Source organism: Ambystoma mexicanum, chromosome 2q (genome assembly GCF_040938575.1).
Source record: "Ambystoma mexicanum isolate Mex_15411 chromosome 2q, UKY_AmexF1_1, whole genome shotgun sequence".
Taxonomy (NCBI): domain Eukaryota; kingdom Metazoa; phylum Chordata; class Amphibia; order Caudata; family Ambystomatidae; genus Ambystoma; species Ambystoma mexicanum.
The window spans coordinates 1,020,693,330-1,020,717,330 of NC_090924.1; the positions used below are offsets into that span (position 1 = coordinate 1,020,693,330).

General features: G+C 41.7%; 2 protein-coding genes across 3 annotated transcripts in view; one reads left to right on the plus strand and one right to left on the minus strand.

The window, feature by feature from the left end:
• Nucleotides 1-18,545, plus strand: part of C1QL3 (complement C1q like 3) — a 271,488-nt gene extending 252,943 nt beyond the window's left edge. Inside the window, exon 2 of the mRNA XM_069648358.1 lies at nucleotides 12,521-18,545. Within this exon, the coding sequence (XP_069504459.1) occupies nucleotides 12,521-12,700 (180 nt within the window). The 3' untranslated portion in view covers nucleotides 12,701-18,545. The remainder of the gene's footprint in view (nucleotides 1-12,520) is intronic.
• The window catches only part of PTER (phosphotriesterase related), a 367,105-nt gene continuing 361,642 nt past the window's right edge, over nucleotides 18,539-24,001 (minus strand). For both annotated transcript variants that reach the window (XM_069648356.1, XM_069648357.1), the window contains one exon: nucleotides 18,539-19,702. In XM_069648356.1, coding sequence (XP_069504457.1) covers nucleotides 19,492-19,702 — 211 coding nt within the window. In that variant the 3' untranslated portion in view covers nucleotides 18,539-19,491. The remainder of the gene's footprint in view (nucleotides 19,703-24,001) is intronic.

Here is a 24,001-nt window from a genome sequence, read left to right on the forward strand (position 1 = left end):
TGCCCATTATCTACAATGACATGCAATCTGGGTAAAAGTAGAGCCTCTGGTCTGTTAAGGGAGGCCCCATGGTGAACAAGTATGTTATGTTCACTACCAGGAAAACATAGTCATCTAACATCAGTCCCCCAGTTCACCAAGACAACAATGTTTCGGTAGATTCCTCAGCCATACGGGGGTACGACTGCTAGTTTGTAACACGGAGGAGCATAAGAGTGGAATCAGGGAATGAGATCAGAGGAGAAAGAGATTAAAGGAGGAGTAAAGGAATGGAAAGAGGAAATACGATCAGCAGAGGAGGTGGAGAACACAAGAATGAAGGAGGAGACACACACCAGGCTTTAGAAGTGATAGAGATTGGGGGAGGAGATCTGATGGTGTGGCAAACCATCAAAAAGGTGCTTGAGAAGACAGTGTAGAACCAGATCCCCCAGTAGAGGAGGGTAGTGCCTTACAGTAGAGAACTCTGTGGTACTGTCGTACATTGTTACAAGACACCGTGGTGTCCCATGAAGGTCTCCCAAGAGGTCCCGGGACACATCAAGTTCAGAAACACTGCACCTCCATTTGCACCAAAAGTACTAATGACTGACTGACACCAGGAAAAGGACGAGGGAATTTGGAAGAGATTATTTTCTGTTGAAAGAAGCAATATTACTTTTGTATATTCGCCAAGGTTCTATAATTCGGACTGGTGGAGAGAATCCCAACTGGGCGATAGACTGGTCAAAGACGGTTTTATGTTAACCTGCAGATGTCCCTTCCCGGCTAAACCTAAGTTATGGATTAAGGAGTCTCGACTGACTAAAGGAGGAGGTACTGTAGCATGGGACAGGAGGGTCCAGGATTGAGACACATGTTGAAATGAGGGTCACCTTTAGTACAGTATCAAAGTTGTGTTTCTTCAAGTACGTTTTCTTTCCCCCTGCTGCAGCCACTCATTTATTACATCTGATTAATAAACCAGATTTGGACAATGCATGCTTGTTTCAAGGCCCTGTTTATCCCATGAGTGGTTTGTGACAAACCACTCATTTGGATAAAAGGTCGTCATTCAGAGAATCTGGTCATGTACCTCAATGTACCCACCGCACACGACAAAAGGGGAAAGGGAATAAAACAAGGAAAAACCAAATTCAATCAGCATCTGACCCCAGAATCTACAACTTTCATTCTCAAAAAATCTACCACACTAGGTTTTCAGGGTAACCTGGGTAACTGTTAGCTTTGTCAATAACTCCTGTTTAGATTCATGTATTCAACTGTTATTCAGAGGATATCCTAAAAAGATGGAGGAGTTTGCTCTTAACGATGAAATTAGGGATATTCTTGGGCAATTAACCAGGCAGAGGCAGTTACAAATGGCCTCTACACACAACCACAAAACATTCTTCCTTGTTGTCCATACTTCCTGCCAACGTGGAAAATGTTGCTTGTTTGACAGAAATCACACTCATTTGTTAAAAACCTGTGGGTATTGGTGAAGTGGGCTTTCAGTCAAAAAATCCACTGGTCAATACTTGTATGCACATAACAGAATAGCGATCACTTCTTTTCTAAATAGTGATTGCCTTCAAACACTGATCAGTTTTCAGCACATGTATTCTTTACTGGATTGGCAAGTGTGCCCACCCACATAAACAACAGCTATCATTTTAACAAAAAGAATGAGCACAGTTCTACACGGTCACCTTCACCTACCACTATCGCAAACATTCAAAATAGTTACTTCTTTCCACCCCACTTGTCTTCACACAGGTCACGGTGGTTCCAATGTCAATAAGCAGTTAATTACCGGCTCAACACTTCAGTCTTTAAAGAGAAAAACGCTGTAGGACGAATGCCTTCTCACAAGTTAAAACTCAAAATAGGTACTGTAATTATGCTACTACGCAATCGTATGCCATCACGGGAACTCTGCAATGGAACAAGGTTAACAATTATGTGTCTGCAAAGACACATCATAGAGGCCCGTGTTATCGATGGAACTTAGATACTGTTCTTATAACGTGCATACCTCTAAGTCCATCTGATACAAATATGCCTTTCAAATTCAAAAGAAGACAGTTAGCAATATGTTTAGCCTTTTTAATGATCATTAATAAGGCACACACCTCCTGGCATCGATCAGTGGTAATTCCGACAGTTAAGAAGGGAGACAGAAGTGACCTTATGAATTTCCGACCGATATTGACCTTTATGATATGCTAGAACGGCATGTTACGCTGGGAACAGCTAGATTTATAATATTTAGCCAGACCCCTAGTTAGGATAAAACAAAACAGAAGGTTGACCCATGAACATTGTCATATATTGTCTGTGGGTTAAACATGGCTCGAGATTGCCAGCCCAAGATATGCCCTCCATACTACAGTAAATGGTAAGAATTGCACATGGGCCACAAATAGGTTCCTACTCTGTAACAAATTTTGATATTTTATGCTGGAAGATTAGAGATATAAAAGAAGGCAGCCTCAGCCACTATGGGCCACTCTGCCAATTGGCATATATAGAACAACTTGTGTTGCTGTCTGTCACACATGAGTAATTCTATTATTTATTTATTGTATTTATTGGGTAATTATAATGCAGCCATACACAATGTGTTTCAAGGCACAACAAGACAAGGGGGGGGGGCAGAGATGAAGAAAAATAAAACGGTCGTACTAGGCCTTGTGACAATTGGATTGTGCAATTGCAGTAACAAAAAGTGCGGGGATGACATGTGGGGGGAAATGCTGGTCAGGGCGGAAGGTCCCGTGGTTTAACCGAGTGCCAGGGGAGGCCAGGTGGAGAAAGCCAGGGGAAAGCATATCGTGCAGGGAAAGAAGGTCCATGTGGTAAGTGTGAGAGAAGGGGCTGGAAGGGCTCAAGGGGTGCAGGCCCAGCCTGGCTAGTGGAGGGGGAGGGAACCAGCAAGGGCAACTGCAGGTTGGGGGGGGTCAGGGGAGACCAAGTTCAGGGGGAAGACTGATCGAGGTGCCCTGTAAGAATCTGAAGGGAGCCAGTTAGCCAATCAAGAGGCAGCTTGGGGCATTAGCAGGGGAGGGGGTGAGCAGAGGAGGAAGAGAAAAGGAGGGTATTAAGAAACTTCCAGAACTTGAGGAGATCCGACTCAAGTCTGAGAGGGGCAGGGAGGCCATTTCAGAGGGATGCATCTGCAGAGGAGAGAGATCTACCCACTCTCTGCTTGGAAAAGCACCTGATCTGCAGAGAGTTGAAGCTAGAAGACCAAAGGGCTCTAGCAGTGAGGAATTTCGGGAGAGAGATTTGGATGCAGCGGGGTCCCAGGCCCCAGAAATCCTTGTGGGTGATGCAGAGGGTCTTGAACCCAATGCTCACAGCAGCCAGGAGCCAGTGGAGAGATTTTAGGGCTGGAGAGATGCAGTCCCTGAGCTGACAATCAGTTATTGCTGCAAATCACTGGCATCCTAGAGGAAAACTTCAGCCATTTTCAGTCTCTATATTTAGCAACACTGAGACATTGATGCAAAATAACTGGCCTAGCCTAGATCAGATTAAACAGAATTTCTCTTACTGGCTTTTGATCATCTAAAGAACAAGTTGAAAACTCTATACTCTACAAGTACCATCTCTGATTTAAGGATCCCCAAACAGGAGAGGGTATTTTTAGATAGTGTCCTTGCTTCTGCACACTCAATGGTGGCTCCTGCCAATTCCATCATCCATCAGAGTGAAGTTGTGCTACTATTGCACAAGCGGTAATTAGAGCTCAATTAGACTATTTGTATTTATATGAAGAAAGGGATGTCAATCTCTATCAGAAATGATTTGCAATAACACATTTACAGCTGGCAGAGGCATTTCCCGGAAGGTACTTGGACAATAGCATAAAGATGAGAACACGTGTCCAACCAGTTTATAAGTGTATGAAAAGTGGGACATTGACCAGGAAAAAAAAATAGATGACTACTAAAGGTAACATTAACATAGGTTAGCAAGTGCTGCAAACTAAAGACTGCTCTGCAAATATATAAAATTGCATTATTACACAGCACTAGAGGGAGTAGTTGAGTCAGGTAGGGAAGATGAGGTGGGGTAAGCTCCCTCTTTGGACAGTAGCAATGTTTAAACTGAGCTTTGAGGAGATTAATGTAAAGACTGGAGGGGGGTATCTATACTCCTGCCCTCTACATGGCAGAGTAGAAGCACAGAGCACCCCAGCCAAGATTCTCTATAAGGTAGTTATGGACGAGCAATCAATGCTTAAGCTCTCAGGAGGTGATGCAGGCTGGTTCTTAAGTACAGTGTAGTCCCCAAGCACCCACAAAGGAATGTCCACACACTATGTTAGTGAAAACACAGTCTTTATATAAATAAGGTTCACGTTATGTTCACAATCCCAATATCACACTTTGTGCTTTCCATTAAAATGAATCAACTGTACACAGTTCAAATAGCATACAAATAAATATAGCAAAAGGTATCAACTATAGAGGAAAACAGATGGTTAGACAACTGCAGAATGCTGTGTCCCGTTTACCTAGACACAGTTTGGTGTGAGGATCCCCCCACCTGAGCAACCTGTAAATAAAGATATAACACAAGCCCAGTCCATATATTGTCTAATAGAGTCTTATCTCCTTCTATAAAAGTTCTACTGCCCCAAGGTACCTGGTTTAGCAGAGTTTGATGTCGGGTCGTCAACGGATCCTTCTTGAGTGACCCCCTTTAAGGCAGGAGTCATGGATCATCGAGATCCCACGAAGAAAAGATGAACAATGCCGTCAGGGCAGCTGCTTCGGTCCTTCGGTTTAGGTCCTGGCGGTGCTCGTCAATGATCAGTGGATGTCCTGCGAAGATGATGCGTGCGGTGCACCACGACGACGATAGTTTGTTGCCGCAAAGAGTCACCGAAGAACTTTGGCCCAGCAAGGGCATCGGGTCACCAGCACCTTTGAGGTCTTCGGGTGGCGGCAATCCCACTGGCAGATTCTCTTCGGCGCATCAGCGGCCTTGACTTTCTCCGGCGGGACAAAGCTCGTTGGTGATGAGCAAGGGAGTCCTTCGTTCAAAGTGTTCTTAGGCAATGGAGCGTTGCAGCTCCGGTTGATGATGATCATCGTCGCTGGTGATGGACTTCAATGTCTGGGCTCTTCGCTTTGTGATTCCGCTGCGGTCCGGTCGGCAGCCTTTTCCAGGACAGGGCGCTTCGGCGAAGGTTAGCTGGTGCACGATGGTCCCTCATAGCTCAGGGAGAGGTCTCCTAGCCAGGTCCTCTCTTCGATCAGATCCTTGAAGGCACAGCAGCTTTCAGATTGGCGAACGACAGCAGCAGCAATTCTTCTTCTTCCAGTGGGCTTCAAGGTTAAGTATCAATTTCAGCTTCTGAAAAATTTCCATCAGTGAGAGGTCCCCAGATATAGTGTTTGGTCTCTCATTCACTCTGCTGGGTCACGCTCAGGCAACCAATCATTCATAAGGGCATTCATGCAAGCAGGCAGCCAATCAGGCTCACAGTGCATTCAGGCCATTCTCCTCCCTCCAGGCACTCACAACAAGGAATGTGTTTTGGGACAAGTACGCAGCCATTCAGCACTCCACACTGCATTCATACAAGTTTCTCGCAGGGCTGGCGCATTCATTGTGTTACATAGAAGAAAGTAGACACGCATAACTTGAAGTGCATATTGGTCACACACTCCATTCACCCAGGTCCCACCCCAAGGGGGTACCCACAACATACAGTCACTGAGAAGGCTCCAGCCAGTCTGGCCTGGACTTCCCCACAATACCATATATGGAACTTCCACCCAACAGCCAGTCAGGGGGAAGGGACAGAGCCAGGGCTTCCCGGAAATTTGGGAAAACAAGGTAACAGGCAAAAGAAAGCAAGAGGCCACAGGGGCCATCTTGTCTCCTATCAGGAATCAACTGATTCCAATGGCAGGGCCTTGGAATCCCAAAATGGAGGATACTCATAGCACCTATCAAATTCAGCATGGAGCTGCCACCAGCCAATACCTGCTCTGTGGGCCACACACAAGTGCCCAAAAACATACAGTAGAGGTACAGGGTTGTACTCCCACTCATGGGTGCCATAATGGTACACCAAACCAAAAAAGAGGAAGAGCTGCACTGCCAGGAGTCCCACATAAAAAAGGACTACAGAACAAGGACATGGAGGCACTCTCCTTCCAATGCATTTCCGTTATCACAATTAACTTGAGCTGGCTTTGATTTTTATAGGCACCGGGTTCCAATGGAGCATGGCAAGTACAGAGAATGAGTAGACACGAGAGGAAGCACAGAGGGGGCATTGTACAGTGAGGTTCACTAAAGAGGCAGAGCAGTGTAAAATAAGATGGAGAGTAAACAGAGATAAAGTTAGCCAGTTACTGAGGAGCAAGTCCATCGATAGCTTTGCAGACTAGGAGAAGTAATTTTAAAAGGGAGAGAGCCGTTGTACATGTAGTGCTGACCAGTATGGTGTTGGTAGGTAGAAGTGGGGATGGATCTGGATGGCTGCAGAGACAGCAGGTAGCTTTTTTAAATTGCATTTCAGTTTTTTAAAACCGTTTGCAAAATATTTATCAACACATTTTTTTACTAGTCATCCAATCCTTTAGACCAAATCTAAGTTTGTCACTAACAGTCCACCCAATCATCATTCTCCAAACATTCTTTTAAGAATGTAATCATTTGCGATCACCAAGGAGGTCTTCTCTCCCCTCAGCAGTTGCTTCCACCAGTCCTCTGTTCAGAAAGTGTTTGTGCACCCTCATGAATCATGAAAAAATGTGTGTCCTTGTCTCGGTTGGAGCTGTACAAGCCATGAGGATGAGTTGCAGATTTTCCAGAAATCCACGTCATGATTCTGGGCCCTTTTCTTTTTCTCACAGATAGGACCTCCTTCGTTTTGTGTAGATTTAATCTCATCCTCATACATTGTGCCCTATAATGAGGATCTGGGAATTTTCTTATGTATGATGGAATGTTTCCCAAAGCTCTAATTTCAGTTGATAAGTTCTGAAACATTTTATATTGGTTTGCTTCGTCACAAGTTTGAATCCAATCACCTTCCTGCAATTTCTTTTTAACTTTGTTCTATTTTTTTTAAGATCTTCAAGCAGAGCATTAACCTGCTCCAATAAGTCTTTACAATCCATTGCCGGCTCCCATAATATTCAGAGATATCGGGCACTGGTAACAGTAAGAGGCGATTGACCGTTTCCCGCCAGTGCTACCAGTAAACTCCTAATGAGGCCCAATGTGTACATCGTCCTATTCATAGTCCCACTGCAACTTCCTGACTTCAATGCAGAAACAAGGCTAATACTCTACTCTGTATTTGCACGTGGGGAAGGGCCATTAGACAATCAGGTGGCTGGACCAGCGTGCATGAATGTACATTCTCAGCACGCTGTTCCAGCCACCTGAGCCCCTTTCCCGGTGGCACCATTTTGTTTTATGTTGTGCGGCAACCAAACCCCAACTTCTTCCTCACTCAATTACCTGCAGGACCAGTTCAGTGCACCTCCTGCTCCAACCCCCACCATTGAAACGGAGAAGGGCCTTAGTCCCTTTTGGCTATGACGGTGGCCATCTTGATTTCTTTTTGTTTTATTTTTCTATTGGAGATTGCCATAGCTACGGTAGCCAATCTCTAGCGGAAAGAAAAGAAAGCCATTCCCACCCCAGATGAACCCCAGAGTGCGAATGGCTTTCACGCCCCAGTTGGGGGCCAGACATGGTCGGTAACAGCCCACAGTCCTCGCCGGATGGCTCGGGCTGACGGGTCATTGCAAGCCATATCGACCCCCCTTCCGGGGCGCAAACTCCATGGTCTGCCCCAAGTCTCCATAAATATGTGCAACACCTACTCCTCTCCACTATTGGTGCTCAAATTTTCAAAGTGTTGCCTATTGATACGTTTAGATTACTTATTTGGAGAAGGGAGTTGTTTTCTATCTGGTACACCCATTGTCATCTTACCAGATATTTTGATGGACAGATGTGGCCCTTTGTCATAGGTTATTCCAATCTGATCCTCTTATTGGTTAGTTGGAATTTCAGAGCTTTTACTATTGGCAAAAATACCTGTGTAATCACCTTAAATAGTTGATGAAATGTGATAATGCTAGTATTCCATTTTTGAATACCCTGATCACTATATAGGTGGGTAAATGATTTACCTCTTTGTATAGTAAAGCATCAAACAAAAATACGTTAATAAGATATGATGGCTATCATCCACGAGAAGTGAAACAAAACGTACTGTATTGTCAATTTCTCTGTATTTAGAAGTATATTATTGTGAGCAAGACTATGCTAGTATCAATAAAAATTCAAACAGATAGATTCTATCAATCCTGGAAAGTACAACAAACAAAAACGAGGTTGTGGAAAAAAAAACAGGATACACTTTTGTCACCAAACAAAAAAAAACAGATAGGAGACTGTGTGTAATGACATATATAATCCACTGGCCAACAATTTAAAGAAGATAATTAAGGAGAGGTTTTCTCACAACATTTTGCCATTAAAAAATAAAAATAAATTAAGAAGAGTTTTTGGTGGAAATATATAGAGTTCCTTAGCCAAGATCTAGGTCAGAGTACTTTGTGGGGTCTTACACAATTCACGGCCATATTAAATGTGGCATATATTCAGTATGTAAATTCACTGCTCATGAGAAGGCATTTGTACAAATCAATACAAATTGAAAATTATATTTCATTACAAATTGCCAATTACTAAACTTAAAAAATACCTGTGGTACTTGCTGTACATTGGGAACACTATCAGAAAAGTATGCACGGCAATCTATGATCAGGGATCAAAAGAGTCAAGTAGGAGTCCTTCAGGAATGTGGTTTCCCATTTTATAGCCAGTTGTCACTGAGAATAGGAGAGAAAAGGGCGGGTGTTGAATGCACTCTTTCATCGAGAGAGCAATGTTGAGCAATCCCCAAATTCCCAGTTTCAGTGGTGGTAAAAATATCTAAACTTATTGGCAAATTCAATTTGGATAACTAGCGATAGAAGGGCTGAATCCACACAAGAGACTATCTTGTTAGATTAGAATGGTGGACTCGAGGAAGACCAGATTTGAATAGTCAAGTAATATTTTAGTAATGTTCAGCCACACAAGATTGTTTCCCCATTTACACCCTCTTTTGAGAGCTGAATAGGTGTTCCAGAGGGAGAACTAATTCGGGTTGTGAAATGTTTTTGAGAACAACATTTATCATGGTATAATAATGACTTTATGCAGCAATCGATTCACGTTTTTGTTGTAAACAGAACATTTATGACTGCCTACCCCCAAACTATCATAAGGATTTGAAATACACTGTTCAACATTGTGATGGGTGGACCAGAAGGAGAACAGCTACTTTTATAAACGACTGTCTAAATCTTCTAACCAACAGGAGGATCCAATTTGGATAACAAATTAGAGGGGGCCCATTCTTGCCTAGAGAATATCTGGTGTGACAAATCGTGGGCATTCATCCCTTCATCTCAAGGGGCAGACCTCCCTTTGAGGCTAGTGAGGTGAGCCTGCTTTGCAACACCCTCCCCCTAGGGAGACCTAGGGGTCAAGGCAAGTGGGAACTCAATGGGAGAGACTCCCCCCTGTGGGGACAAGGACTCCCATTCCTGTGAGGAACTCCCTAAAGGATATCCCAAAATAAGCTGTTTAGGAATAACATACAGAGACTTGTATGAAGGGCAAATGACCATATGTTACTGTCAACAAGAAACAGTGCATGCCACATTAAATGGAAAGCTCCATTTAACTGAGACGAGGAGGATGGAGCCAAGAGAGACACGGCAACAAGCTGGGAGAGACATGAATGACCATCAGTGAAGCCCCACAGTGATGTAGTAATTAAAAGGGGAGTAGACTCTGAGACCGAGAAAGCCTGATTGCATACCGAAAGCAGAGAGCTGGACGCGCAGAGTATTGTAAGCCAGAGAGAGCGAGAAACAGATGGTGGTGACGCGACCACAAAGTGCTCATGGTGGACCGACGGTCCCCAAAATCACTATGCAGTTAAAACCACATAATGTCCCGATAGCCGAAGGGCTGTCTCTCTATCCTGAAGGAAAATACAGTATGGGACATCAAAGGTGTAAGAGAAGCGGTGCAAGAAAAGAACCAAACAAACCCAGAGGGAAGAGAGGTTCTGATGATGTTATCTCTAAGCATACCAGGTAATGGGGAAAATGGGAGACCGGGTAGGCAGTCGAGGGATCATTATGGAACTACTCATACTCGGCCCAGTTAAGATAACAAAAGTGTAACATGGAAAGTCAGGGAATTGATTGAGGATCGCTATGGGACTGTTCATACTCATCTCAGCCAAGTTAAAACAAGTATAATATGGAAAGCAAGATAATTGAATGATGGGAATGAGAGAACCCTGGAAACCATAAACATTAAGAGAGAAAATAAGACTACAGGAGAAACGCTTATGGCGAAAGGCGGATTGCCATATGTGTCCAAAGACAGAACCTATAAAGAGGAAGAATATTTCGAATTAAGAAGAAGAGTAGAAAATCTTAAGAACGGGAATTGTAAAGGTTGGATATCACAGCCCTGGGAAATGAGAAAAATACCCCTTTACTGGTAACAAGCAAAGAGAAATACGTAAGGAACATGATACAAGTACAAGGCCAAAGACCTGGTTTTGAGAAGAAACAAAAGTATAATAAAATCCTGAAAGAGTTGCACAAACTGATTAAAGAAGTCACAAAAGACTATTTAAAAATCAGCTACTAAGAAAAACCAGGAAGAAGAAGTTTGCAAGAAGCAAAGCCCAGGAGAAGGGAGTCTTTCTCCTGTCTTTAGTTGTTAGAATAGTGGTAGAGTCAGCTAGGGTTGATTTGGACCATGGACAGACTCTTTGGGACATTCAGAGATGACTAATGAGTTAGTTTGTTAGGAAGGGAAAACCCCATAGAAATAGGAAAAGTAGGCTTTGAAATATTCTTTAAGAGTATGCACTCTTCTTCTGGCCTTCCACATATGGTGTGAGAGTGGGATAGTTATCAACTGATAAAAGTTGGGGACCTGTACTATTTAATAAATTGAGACCCAAGGCCAAATTTCCTACGGTGGCCACCGTAGAATCCATAGGGTTTGACCTACAAAGCACCACATAAATTGTTATACCACCTTTATGTCCCATTTGATGCAGAAGGTAAAAGGAATGCTTAATATTAAAACTCTAAGAATCTTAGTGTACCACCCTAAACTGACAGCTTAATGGAACGTTTCAATCAAACATTAAAAGGAATACTCGGTAAGTTGGTAGAAACGAATGGGAAAAACTGGGATGTGATGATACCATGGGCATTATTCGAAGTAAGGAAGACCCCAAAGGCTTTCCTTGGATATCCCCCCCTTTGAAACACTCTGTGTGTGGGAACCCTGAGATAAATTAGATATGTAATGGAAACGTAGGAATAAGGCAAAGAAGCCATTCGACTAATTTTTCAAACCGCCTAGAAACTGCAATCTCATATGGCAACAGCAAGAAAAATTTTCCGAAAACAATTGGGACAAGCCCAAGAACATCAGGAGGCTAGTTCTAACAGACATGCAGTACCCTGTACCTTCTCAGTCAGAACTCACCTTATTATTTTGTTAGGTAGGGAATACCCCACTGCAATAGGCAAAGTCAGGCCTTGATCTTATTCTTTCATAAAAAACAGCTTTAAAATGTCCTGTAAGAGTCTGCGTCCTTCTTCTCGCCTGCCACACTGGTGAGATGAAAATGTGTGAACCAGTGGGTGAACAAATTCCATCTGCCAAGTCATATTTATTGTGACCTATCACTAGGCAAAATTTTGGGCACCAATCACGTTGGAGAGAAGCAGCCTTTCCACCAGTTTATGGAAGCCCGGGGGACACTATAATGTATTAACTTTGTGATTGCACTGCAATCAGGAAGTTGTTTTGTGATTCTGTGAGTAAGTGCATTTTGGACAAGGTGCATTAAAAATTCACAAAGGAATAGAAAGTGGGCAGTTTTAGTGGAGGACCGTGAAGACACATATTGAAGTACTGGGTACTATGTTCCCCTATTCTTATTAATTAATTAAGAAATATACACAGAGGTGCGGGATTTACCAGGTGGTAACAGTCCTTAGGCCCAAGTTAGTGGCCTCTTATTATTTTGCTTCTAATTTATTTCAATACTTGCTTTCCACTTATTGCAGCAAGATCTATTATGGCATTTGAAGGAGTATTGATTTTTAAACTTTTCTTCACTTTGAGAAATAAAATACATTGTTTGTTTCAAGTCATTACATTTTCTTTAAACAGAATCATATTTAATGGGTGATAAAATGAGTAATATGAAGGCATTAATAAAATAATCTATGAAAATGTTCAGAATGTTTTTTAGAAGTGTTTTACATTTAATTTGTATATATAGTTACACTGATAAGTGGTTGAGGTATGGATTCATGCAATCAGAGCTACATGCATTTATTAAAGTTAATATAGTAAAATTACCTAATAAAATCTTGTAACTTTTTTCAAATAGGTTCGAGCAAGTGCCATAGCTCAAGATGCGGACCAGAACTATGATTACGCCAGCAACAGTGTGGTTCTTCATTTGGAGCCCGGGGACGAGGTCTACATAAAGTTAGATGGCGGAAAAGCGCATGGAGGAAATAACAACAAATACAGCACATTTTCTGGATTTATCATCTATGCTGATTAACTTATGATGGTTGAAAAAGTAACAATTCTTCTTCAGAGCCTGCAGATGGATTTGTTGGCTACAGTCAGTGGATCAAGCATCCCGGGGGTCAGCGATAGTGGCACCCCTTAGCAGCAGTGAAAAGAAATCCAGTGCTACCTGACTCACATCTGTAAAACTCAGACAACATGATACATTAAAAAGACGTATACGTACACAGAAGTTCAACAGATGTGTGACCCTCTACTGCCAAAGCAAATACTCTTTATTGTTAGTGTAAATGTGAATTAAGTCCTATATAGAAAACGTTTTATAACAGAAAAACCTAAGACATTGAATTATTCTTTTGGCCTATAATGCTTTGATGTCCCATACATTTGATGCTCTCTTCATGCCTCTGCTTTGGTTGCTATTCGTTTGTCTGCAAATTGTGATGCTTGGAGTGCACTCAGTGTGACGAGAAGTCATTTCACAACAGATGGAAGAAGTACAGTGACCACAGGACACTCCTCCCCTCCAGGGGAATTGTCTGCCTTTGACCGAACTCCCATGCTTCTCTGACCTTCAGACCTGAAAATCAAGAACACATGCTTCTAAATTAACATTGATGACAAATTGCTGGAATAAGAGTTTCATCATACCAGATGACTACGCTAGACGGCAAATCAAAGAAGAAAGTGATGTGGTGGTCAATTATTCTCATTCTGAAAGGCAACATTAGACAGCATAATTTAAACCTATACTGAAAGAAGTAAAAAAAAACTAGAACTGAGAAAAATATGAAGCAATTGTCAGTGTAGCACTTATAGGTTCTAGAATGTGATGGGATCAAAAATAAGTACAAGACATGTAATTATTTAAGTATACTAACACTTTAATTAACATCCTTCAAATGTACACATAAAGTTATACATTAGAGACCGGCCAAGAATGTATGTTTTGAGTACAACATATTTATGAAGATTTGAGTTTCTCCCTGATTTAATAATATTTTTGTACCACACGATTTATTGTTCCTTCAAGTGTGCCGCAAGAAGTAAAAATGTAAACATAAATTCCTGAAACATACTTTTTAATGAATGAGGAACATTTCAGCTTAATACACCAAGCTAAATTTGTAATTTAACCTATGTTACTGTAACTGCACATGACATGACAGTAAGAAGCATCTTGGTTGAATATACTGCCACACAACTAAAATGATACTGTTGACCCAGTTTGCCACTGGGAAAGCTAAACCACATTTATTTTTTCTGTAAAAGCGTCCGGCCATATCATTGCAGCTGGAGTCTTGAAAGCACTTTACATGTGGGTGGCTGGTGAGCAGGCAAAAAAGTCAATGAAAATGATCACCATCCATTGACTAATTTGGTGGCCCATTTACAATAGATTGGTAGCCCTTAAAAATACAATTCCAACCACTACTAATTATCACAATAGGTGGATGTCTCAACAGAAAGATCATGATCCGACATGGTGGCTAAGGTTCATTCAATCCAACTATGTTACAAGGATGTTGTATTGAGCCACCTTTTGTGGATAGTGAACATTGTTCATCTTCAGTGTTCTCCATCTACAATCATTAATCCATGTGCGAATCATGGAAGTGCCTAGAGTTCTCATTCAATTGCAATTTCTAGTGTAAGCAGCATGGCCATATGGATTGCACAGCCCTCTGGCACACCATTTCCATTCCCTCAGTTTCATTTAATTAAGTTTTCTATTTCCTGGGAATTGTAGTTTCCACTAAATCCAAGTGTACATATTGGGCTTAAACATCAATGTAGTTGAAAGAAATAAGTGCAAGTAGACACCAACATGGAGTATCCATTTCCTTCTAAGAAGTGATGGCACTCTTCAATTGAGGGTTTGCACCCAGTACTATCATTACATCTCCACCGTTCATTCAAGAAAAGTGGGGGTACTGAGATGTTTTGCATTCTTAACAGTTTCTTGTAAGAATGCCGCACATCGTCGCCGTTAATCTTCATTGCTAGTATGTAGCCTTCTCGCACAATCCGATATACAGGACAACGTGATTTTCCCCCACACCATTAAATGGCTACATATAAAGCAGGTTCAATATTAATTGTCACAGCAATACAAAAAATACTTCTTAAAGGGTAGATCCCAATACATGTTACATCTTGCACAATCTATGAAATAGTTTCAGAGAAAGTGGTAACCTATGTTCAATACAGTCTTTCAATCCTACCCAGCGAGAGAGAGGTGCAATTTTAAGTGGGACGTCACCATTTGTATGTGAGTGCTCAGAGGAAAGATAACCTAACAATACCTGCCCACGTGAAGCACTGGATTTATGCACCTCTAAACAATGATTGGTAAGATGAAACCAACAATTGGATACGGAGCGTCCTGGTGAGATACATGCATCTGGCCACAAATGTTTATATCACATTTACCACCTTATGCTGGATTCATATAGGGTGCCAACATTGTTATTATGTTCACATGAAATATCATTAGCACCCGGCAGGGGGGGAGCCAGCCAATCAGGTAGCTAGGAAGGCAGGCTTGAAACGCCGGTGTAAGCCTGCATTCCACGCCGCCTGACAACCGCCATGTTCCCCCAACCACCGCCCCCTTTTTTATATTTTTAACCTTCCTCGCCCCAAACTTACCTTATTGCGGCTGAGGTGGCACTCGCTGTCGCAGCTGCACCTTCCTCTCTGCTAAGAACTGCTGCCATGGAAAGGGAAGAGGGGCTCAGTACAGAGCCCCGCTTTCTCTTTCAATGGTGACCATGTTGGTAAAGGTTTTTCTTTCCTGCAATGGGAAGCCACGCGCGTCGCGTTGTAGAAATGAAAACCCCTTTTTTTTTACCACCCCGGGTTGCCGTGTTGGTAACCCGGGATGCTAATGGCCTTAACACCCGATCCAGCGGGCCCAATCGGGTGTTAACATCCCGGGGCCTTCTTTAAACGCCCTCATTTTGCGCAGGCTTTTAACTTGGGCAGGGCTGTTAACACCCTATCCGGCCTGCCAGATCGAGTGTTAATGCCACATAATGTTCCTAGTTAATGAACCTGTTCATTTCTTCTGATTATGGATTCTGAAGATGTCTGTGTACCATGAGGCTTACTCTTCATCATTACAAACATTAGGTGGCCATAAATATGAAACTATTCTAACATGCCTGTTAGTTTCCTCTGGTATAACAGTGGGATTACATTTCCAGTTACAAAAACAATATCACTTCAACAATCTTCAGCTCTCACAAATGATCACATAACATTGAGCTCTGCACCCAGGACAACATGCCATAGAAACATTATGTGCCACTTTGCAGCTCGAAATCCAAAGGGGAGACACAGGCACAATTTGCACTACACCTCCCGTCAGCAGCAGTCCTACAGTTGAAAGGGAACTGGTCATGGGAGTCACAGTCCAAAACATTTGGAGAGCCTCGGGTTGCAGACCCCTGCTCTAACGGTGCCCGCTGCCGAATTGCCTACATGTTTGCATTGGGCAAACATCTGTCAAACTGATTTTCAATTAGAGTGTACATGAGGTTTACATAATGAGGAGCTACATAATGAGGAGCAGTGACAATAAATATGACCCACTTGAATCTCTGAAGGACGGGAAGTATGTTTAAGACCAAAATGTCTGCAGTCATCATTATTAAGCAACCAGAAAACATAGTGACCAATCAGCTCACGACTTTTGGAGGCCGGATGTTAAACTTTATACAAGAAGGCTCTGTAAATATTTGCAGCAAAGATGCTGTAACAAGATGACTGACTCCAAGTCAACAGGACACCACTTTTTCAGCACCTACCTTTCATTTCATTAACTAATGCTTGATTTTATTCTCAATTAAACAAGCCTAAATTTAGCACCCAGTACCTGTGTTTTGTTAAAGGGAAGCCCAGGACTAGAACAGTGAAGCCATGGTTGCATGGGGTCTTGTCACTGTAGGCACAATTGATTTGGTGCATTAATTAGCAATGCAAAGTGGATTTTCCCCCATCTTCGCTTGGGTGTGCGACGTCGCATAAAAGTCCATCTTTTGCAGAATGTTGAGATCATAATTTGCTTAATGACATCTCTGCAAAGAAACCATGTGATCCGTTGTGCTATGGAATTTTTTCTCTTTGAGGCCTGCTCTCAGGCTCTTGGAAGAAAAGATGAATAACTGGTGGTATGTGAATTGGACTAGATTTGGTGGGAAACATTGTGCCCCATAACAAGTTTGGCGTTATTCCAGTGGTCAGTTCACCAGAATACAGGCAAACGGAATTACGGTGTGGTAATGTGGCGGTAATGCAGTGGTAATGGAGTTACCACTGGATTCCCACCATTTCATACTGCACTGCCGTACTTGTAATGAGGCGGTCTAACCCTATAAGCCACTTACCGGCTTCACCTCACACCGACACTCCAAATTTATTTAAAAAACAAGTATTCCCTTACCTGTTGTCTCTAGCCCTCCCCACCTTCATTTACAGCTCTGTCTTTGTCATTTCCCTGATGGCTACCTCAACTGTTGTTTTATTTTGGTGCAAATACAATCTTTGCACAGCCTGCGGGAACCTTTTTTTCTCCCCTTTAAATACAACAACCATAATCATCCAGAACATTTTCCCAGGGTTCTAACAGCAACAATGCCAGGATTGACGGGGAAAACTGGGCGGTAACAATCCACCACGCTCACTTCACTGGGGCCCATCAACTTGGACAGCAGGCCATTATCATCTGCTAAAGACTGCCACTCCAAGCATTGTTGCCTAATTGTGAAATAATATTTGAAAAGGGTGATAATCGTGCACTTTAGTGGACATTTCATTTAATACCATGTATTGAAGAAAGATATATAGCATTAATATGTTGGCAGTTTAGAAGGAGTTGCACATTGCGTGACAAGCCAATGGGCTACACAAGCTGTACCTTCCGTTGGGTCTAACTTTTTATGCAATCCATGCCACAAACACTCTCCTGTAAACAAGTGTGGAAATAGATTATGAATTATATCAGAAACATATTTTTTATATATGTACTTCAGAGCACATTACATGACTGCCACTTTATATACATAATGGCCACTTTCTATTCGTAAAATGTCACATGGTCAGTTCCTGCTAAGCACTTTCTTATTGTTTATGTGTGATCAAATATGCATAACCAACCACGTGTGTTAATATTAAGCTGTGGATCTACAGAGCTTGCTATGGATCCAGGGAGAGCAAAGCCTTGGCAATGTGCATTATGATCAGTGCTTAATTTGTAAACAAATTTAAGTTCCAGGGCCCAAAAATTTTCTAACACTCCTGTGACACTGCGGGTGGGCAGTTCCTCACTTACCACCACCCAAAGATGCTTCACACAATGATGACATATTTGGGGTTACACAGCAGCTTGCACCTTCTCATTGTGGTTGATGGATGCACTGACTATCACCACTTCATAATAAAAGTGAGCCTGAGACAATAACTGTACCTACAAATTAAGCACTGATATTATGGTCCAAGTTGTACATTAATTAACCATTACCATAATCACAGAACCTTTTTGTTGAATGCCTAGGCAGACTCGTTGCAAAAAGAAAAGGAAGACCTCCACCTACCAATTGTCTTCTACAAAATTAAACAACAATCATTGCTCCCTCTTCCAAAGTTAAGACCAAAAGGTGACAGGGATCCTCGCTCAAGCTACCAACATGCTTTTTGTTGGCGCTTTGTTTCTTTTAATTTCTACTCAATCTTCAAATATTTGGCCATTCGTTTTTGAAAAATACCATCCCTGCTACAAACATGTGTAAGTGAATTGTTTCAGACACTGCTCAGCCTATCAGAATAAGGACACAAGGCAAAGTAAATAAATGAATTACAAGTGAAAGCGTATTCATTCTTTTATTACGTTTGTAAGTATACTTCAATCATGGCGTTCGACTAAATGTCCTCTTGTGTGAGTGATTGGTACTGCATTACTGAATTTTCAGATGTCAATGCTATTACAAAGGCAAATGCTTTACATGTTTTACCATAAGTACTTCTCGCATTCATTGCAGCAAGTTAAGATGGCCGCCTTTTCAGAGGACTGACAATGAAGTGAATGATTGCAAAATGTTCTTCTTTCAAACAACAGTTTGGCTCGCAATATTGTTAACATTTTCTAGTTAGACGTTTAAATTGATATCACTGAGAGCTTATTTTCATTAAACAAAATGAAAAGCTGCTATTGAACACACTCTCCAGAACATAACAGTGATCATCATCTTTTTCCAGCATTAATTAAACAAGAGCAAGATAACTGCAAGCGTTGTCAATATTACTTGGAACATCACATTTCTCCAGAGGGGGCCGTTTAATTGGATGTGCTCAGTTTCCTCATCTATTGCAACATTCCTCCTGCATGCAGGCGATGCATCTTTGTGAAAAAGTCTACAGTGTGACTGTATGACAACTTACTGTCGAGAGTTTCCTGTATATTAATTTTAAATGAATATTCAATTATGTGACATTAAACTCAATCAAGGAACCCCTGCAGCACTTAACACTGAACACATAGTCCCAAGTCGTATGATTTCAATGTACATTGAGTGTAAGCATTATCTACTTTAAACAGTCTACTTGTTGAACATATTTTTTTTATAAATCTCTCTTCTTCTCAACCTTGTTCTACTACCAGCGAATGTTTCCATCCATCTGTCTGTACATGTGTTCTACATTTCTGTCCCATGCTGCATCCATGCATCCAGAACATTTACATTATTTTCTTATTTAGTACTGTACGTAGATGCATTATAGTCATTTTGTGAGCTTAATACATAGGACATATACACAACATTGCTATTTGAATGTCAGCCATTTTTTGGGATTTTCTATCAATATTTTATCAACTGTAGTTTGGGAAATGTTTCTAATAAGCATTTTGGGCACGATATTTGTGAGGATATGTGAATACCCATGACCTCCATATTTTACCAGACGGTTCTTAGTGTGGATATCTTGAGCGATGACAATCTTGTCTTCGTAGCCTTCATCAATCAGAAGTCGAAGTCTGTAAAAAATAAAATATAGATTAAGGATTTGTTGTATGTATACCTCTTACAATCTGCTCTTTTACTAGACATGCATCACTCCAAATGAGACAATTCTAAGACATAACAGGCTACATGAAAAACTAAGACTGTGTGCTTCATTACGACCGTGGCGGCCACAGTATGAACGGTGCCGGTAAGGGACCGGCACTGTTCATATCGGGCCGCCACATTATGAGTTCTGCAGCGGGTCCCGCTCTGTACACCTGGCCAGACCAGACGTGCATAGCGGGACCCGCTAGCAGTACAGGATGCTAACAATGGGCCCGTCATTAACGGGCCCGTTGTTAGCATCCTCCCCATTTCCATTGAGCCCTATGGGGGCTCAAATGGGAATGGGGACGTACTGGGTCCGGGTCCCGCGAAAGTGAATAACTGGGCCCTCCAGGGTCAAAATGGCCCAGTAAATCCCCATTTGCGGGACCCAGACCCGAGTTTGGGGGTAGCCATGCCGCTTAAAACGTCATGGCTACCTCCAAACTCATAATGAGGCCCTATATCTGAGCTATTATTCATGCAATAATACTAATCTTGCTTGAAAGGCATATTTGCAACAAAAACTGAAAACCTTGAGTATATGGGAAAAATACTGTCTTGAGCACTGTGTATGTGCGAGCGCATGCACTCACATATGTTTGTGTAATGTTGTTAATGCTTACCAGTAACAGCAAACCTTTAAGCAACTGCTGAATCAGAGTTTGTTGTTCCGCCATTCACCAGCACAGTTACTGTTAACCCTCAAAACCTTTTCAATGCATTGATCTCCCACAAGTAAGAACCAGGAAGCTTTACACTTTCAGATCCTCAGTGTATGGTTACCATCTATATATATTTTATAAAATATTGGCCCAGTTTGGATCCAGCTGCAAGGCAACCAAGAATCATCATCAACCTCTTTTCCACATTTGACACCATAGTTCATGAAATACTAGTCATTCGATCGCTATTAGAAATTGGACTCAGAGGTAAGGATCTGCAGTGGATACGGCCTTGTTGAACCAATCCCCAACATAAATAGATGCTGCTCAAATATTTTCAATCTGAGGCAGGCATCACTAGTTAGGAAGTTCATCAGGGCTCTTCACTTTCCCCCTAATGTTAAATATACACCTGACCCATTTTATCACCTTGATTCATGGCCTGGGGAGAAGGTATATATATAACTATGAAGGGGATACCCTCTTCATCTTCAAAATGAAATGCTAATAAAGAGCAAAAAGATACAATTGCAGACTGTATGCTCCAAGTACAGCAGTGGATGGGTCAGAATTAATTGGAACGGAACTCAATAAAATCTGAAATTCTGCCAGTCGTACTAAGACTCGAGCTTTAGCTGTTAAGTATCTGGTCAATACCTATGGGTGTATGTCCTACTCAAGAAGTACCTATTCCAATCGGGCTCTGAAAAATCACATCACAGCTACTCATATGAAAATACTTCGATTCACTGTTCCTTACCTAAACATAGACAGTAGGGTGAGAGCAATTTTGCCATGCATTATGCCACTTATAGATCACCCCAAGAGCACATTGCTCCTCCAGAGAATGCAAAACATGGTGGCATGCATCTTACTCAGACTATGAATCCCCTGCATTGCACCCCCTGCACTGACTTCTGGGTGGGACCTGAACTGAATTTATGGTATGATGTATGTCAAATCGTTCTTTCTACCAGAAAGCCACACAGTTCCTCAGACAGGAGTTCAGGATCAACAAGCACACACCCCAGCCATTTTAAACTGTTCAAACACCAGGTTTAAGATAACCAGATTGGGAACTCTGTGTTTTCTCTTACTGAAAAACATTGGAACTACCTACCAGAAGATACAAACGAAATTACCAATCATCTCGATTTCAAAATGAGATTGAAAACCTTTAAATAAGCATCTAAACAAACATACATGTTCAACGTCTATTACAATAATAAATGTCCTTCAGCACCAGGAGCAACCTGTCAGTGGTGACAGATGCGCTCTACAAGCTTGGAGATTCTACAAATGGTTCAGAAATAATAGAAAGAATTCCAATATTTCTAGGCCTATACATTCTGAAATGGATTCTGAAAATGTTCGCTTTAGGATTGAAAAAGTCCAGAATGCATGGAAATTAGAGTTTCCATAATCAATCCCCAAATGGAAACGTTCAACAGACAACATTTTCCTGACATATAATCCAGATTTAACTGCAAGAAGCATGGAGGAAAAGCCACCAGAATATAGGGTTGCTGCCACTGGAAATCTACAAGAGCCACCCTTGTTCTTCTGGAAATATTGCACTAGTCACGGCAATCCATTGATATATGTGCTCCAGATTTGGAAAGGTACTAAGGTCTTGACGCACCATCACCTCAATGAGAGAGAAACTGACCTGATTAACAACTAGAACAACTTCCAAGTGTTCCTCACAGCGAAATGATCACAAACTACAAACCAATTAAATACATGCGTCATCAGCACCAACTCCTGGCCAGCAAACAGAAAGAAAAACAGATAAAGACCTGTGATTACATTTCTAATACTCTGCAGGAGAACAGGGATGAATAGAGGCTAACCACCTACCCAAACCCAAAGTACTACAATACCAGCAGTAATCCCAATAATAAAGTAAAGCAGGCACAGTCAGACTGGGGTCCGCATTCACATTGTGTGTTAGCGTGGGCCAATGGCACTCTTTATTCATTGGTGAGGTAATAGCAGTAGCAACCCAAACAGTAATAATGTAAAAACTCCAAATTATCCAATCAAGGTTCTGTACAAATATACATTTTAATTAAACAATAAAAATGCAAGCAACTAACTAAAAACACTAACACCAACCCACTCCTGTGGAGAGGACACAGGAAATAAGAACTGGTCCAAAATTGCACTCTATGTACTTGGTCATGGGTGATCACACAAGCAATTGCATCCAACATCACTGTGCAAAAGATATGTATTTCAAGAAAAGGGCAAAGATGGGGCTTAAAGGTCACTACAGTCTGAAAAATGGACATGGGCACGGGGCTTCTTCACATTACCTTATTTTTGACTTTGGGGGGTCAACAGCATTAAGCTAAACTTATATGAGCTTACTGAAGCGGTGATCCTGCGCTGGGCTGGTGAGCTGGTCGACTGGGTGCAGTCCAAGCAGCAATGACACATGGTACAAACAAGCTTGGGACGGGCAGGCAATATCCAGGTCAGTGTAGCTCACAAGTGGTTCAATGCAGGAATTAGTGTTAGTTGACTTCTGGGTTGATGGGAGGCCCACTCCAGGGTCTCTGTGGACAAGATAAGTCATTTGTTTGCACTCCAGCTCTAGTAAGCTTGGTTGACACCTACCAGAGATCCTTCACCTCCAATGAACAAGGTCCTGAATCCAGTGCAGCCAGAAGACAGGCCTTGGTACAATAGCAGTCATCCCCATTGTTCCTTCCGAATGGCTAGGGTACTGAGCTTGCCTCTTCCTTGGAATCCTTCTGTTTATCCTGCTATGGTAGATGACTTTGGATTGGACTGCACTCCCAACAGAGGTCCAAAAGTGTATCCTCCTTCTCTTGATGCTCCAAAATGGATCAAGTAAGGAGTGGGAGAACCCTTTCTCATAAACGTAAAAGCGTAAAAGGTCACAGGAGATTGGACAGCAGTAAGCCTTCTGTAGGGGGTTGTGAAGGGTCACACATTAGAGGCGGACACCTTTGTGAAGGGGTTTCAACATTTGGTTTCAACAGTTTATAGTGAAAAGATTGGAAAAAAAAGTCGAATTTATTTTTCAATACGTTTTTTTTTTCGAAATGGGGAGTTCCCCTCGAACCCCCTTTTTTCATTTTTTTTATTTTACCCCTTTTTTTACTTACCTGACCCCAAAAATACATATAAATAAATAAATAATAAATTCGACCTTTTTTTTTTTAGATTTTTTGTTTCGAGATTATTGACATTCGAGATTTTTTTTCGACCTTTTGACTGACCACCGGTTTCAACATATAGTCTCCCTCAGGTATGGGTCATCTGAATTAACAATCTGACCATGCCTACAGCATTTTACCTTGTTAGATCTTTTCTTCCTCCCACTTTTTAGGGAATTATGGGATTTGAAGTCCCTAGTGAAAAAGTAAGTTTTTCGGGTTTGGTATTTACTTTTAAACTTATATCCATTTCCTATACCATTCCTATACTATTCTTTAAAGGAATATTATAAGGATAAGTTACCATACTTCATTGAAAAGAGGAAGGCAGTTCTTTTAAGCTGCTACTATTTACAGATCTCCTTTCACTGTA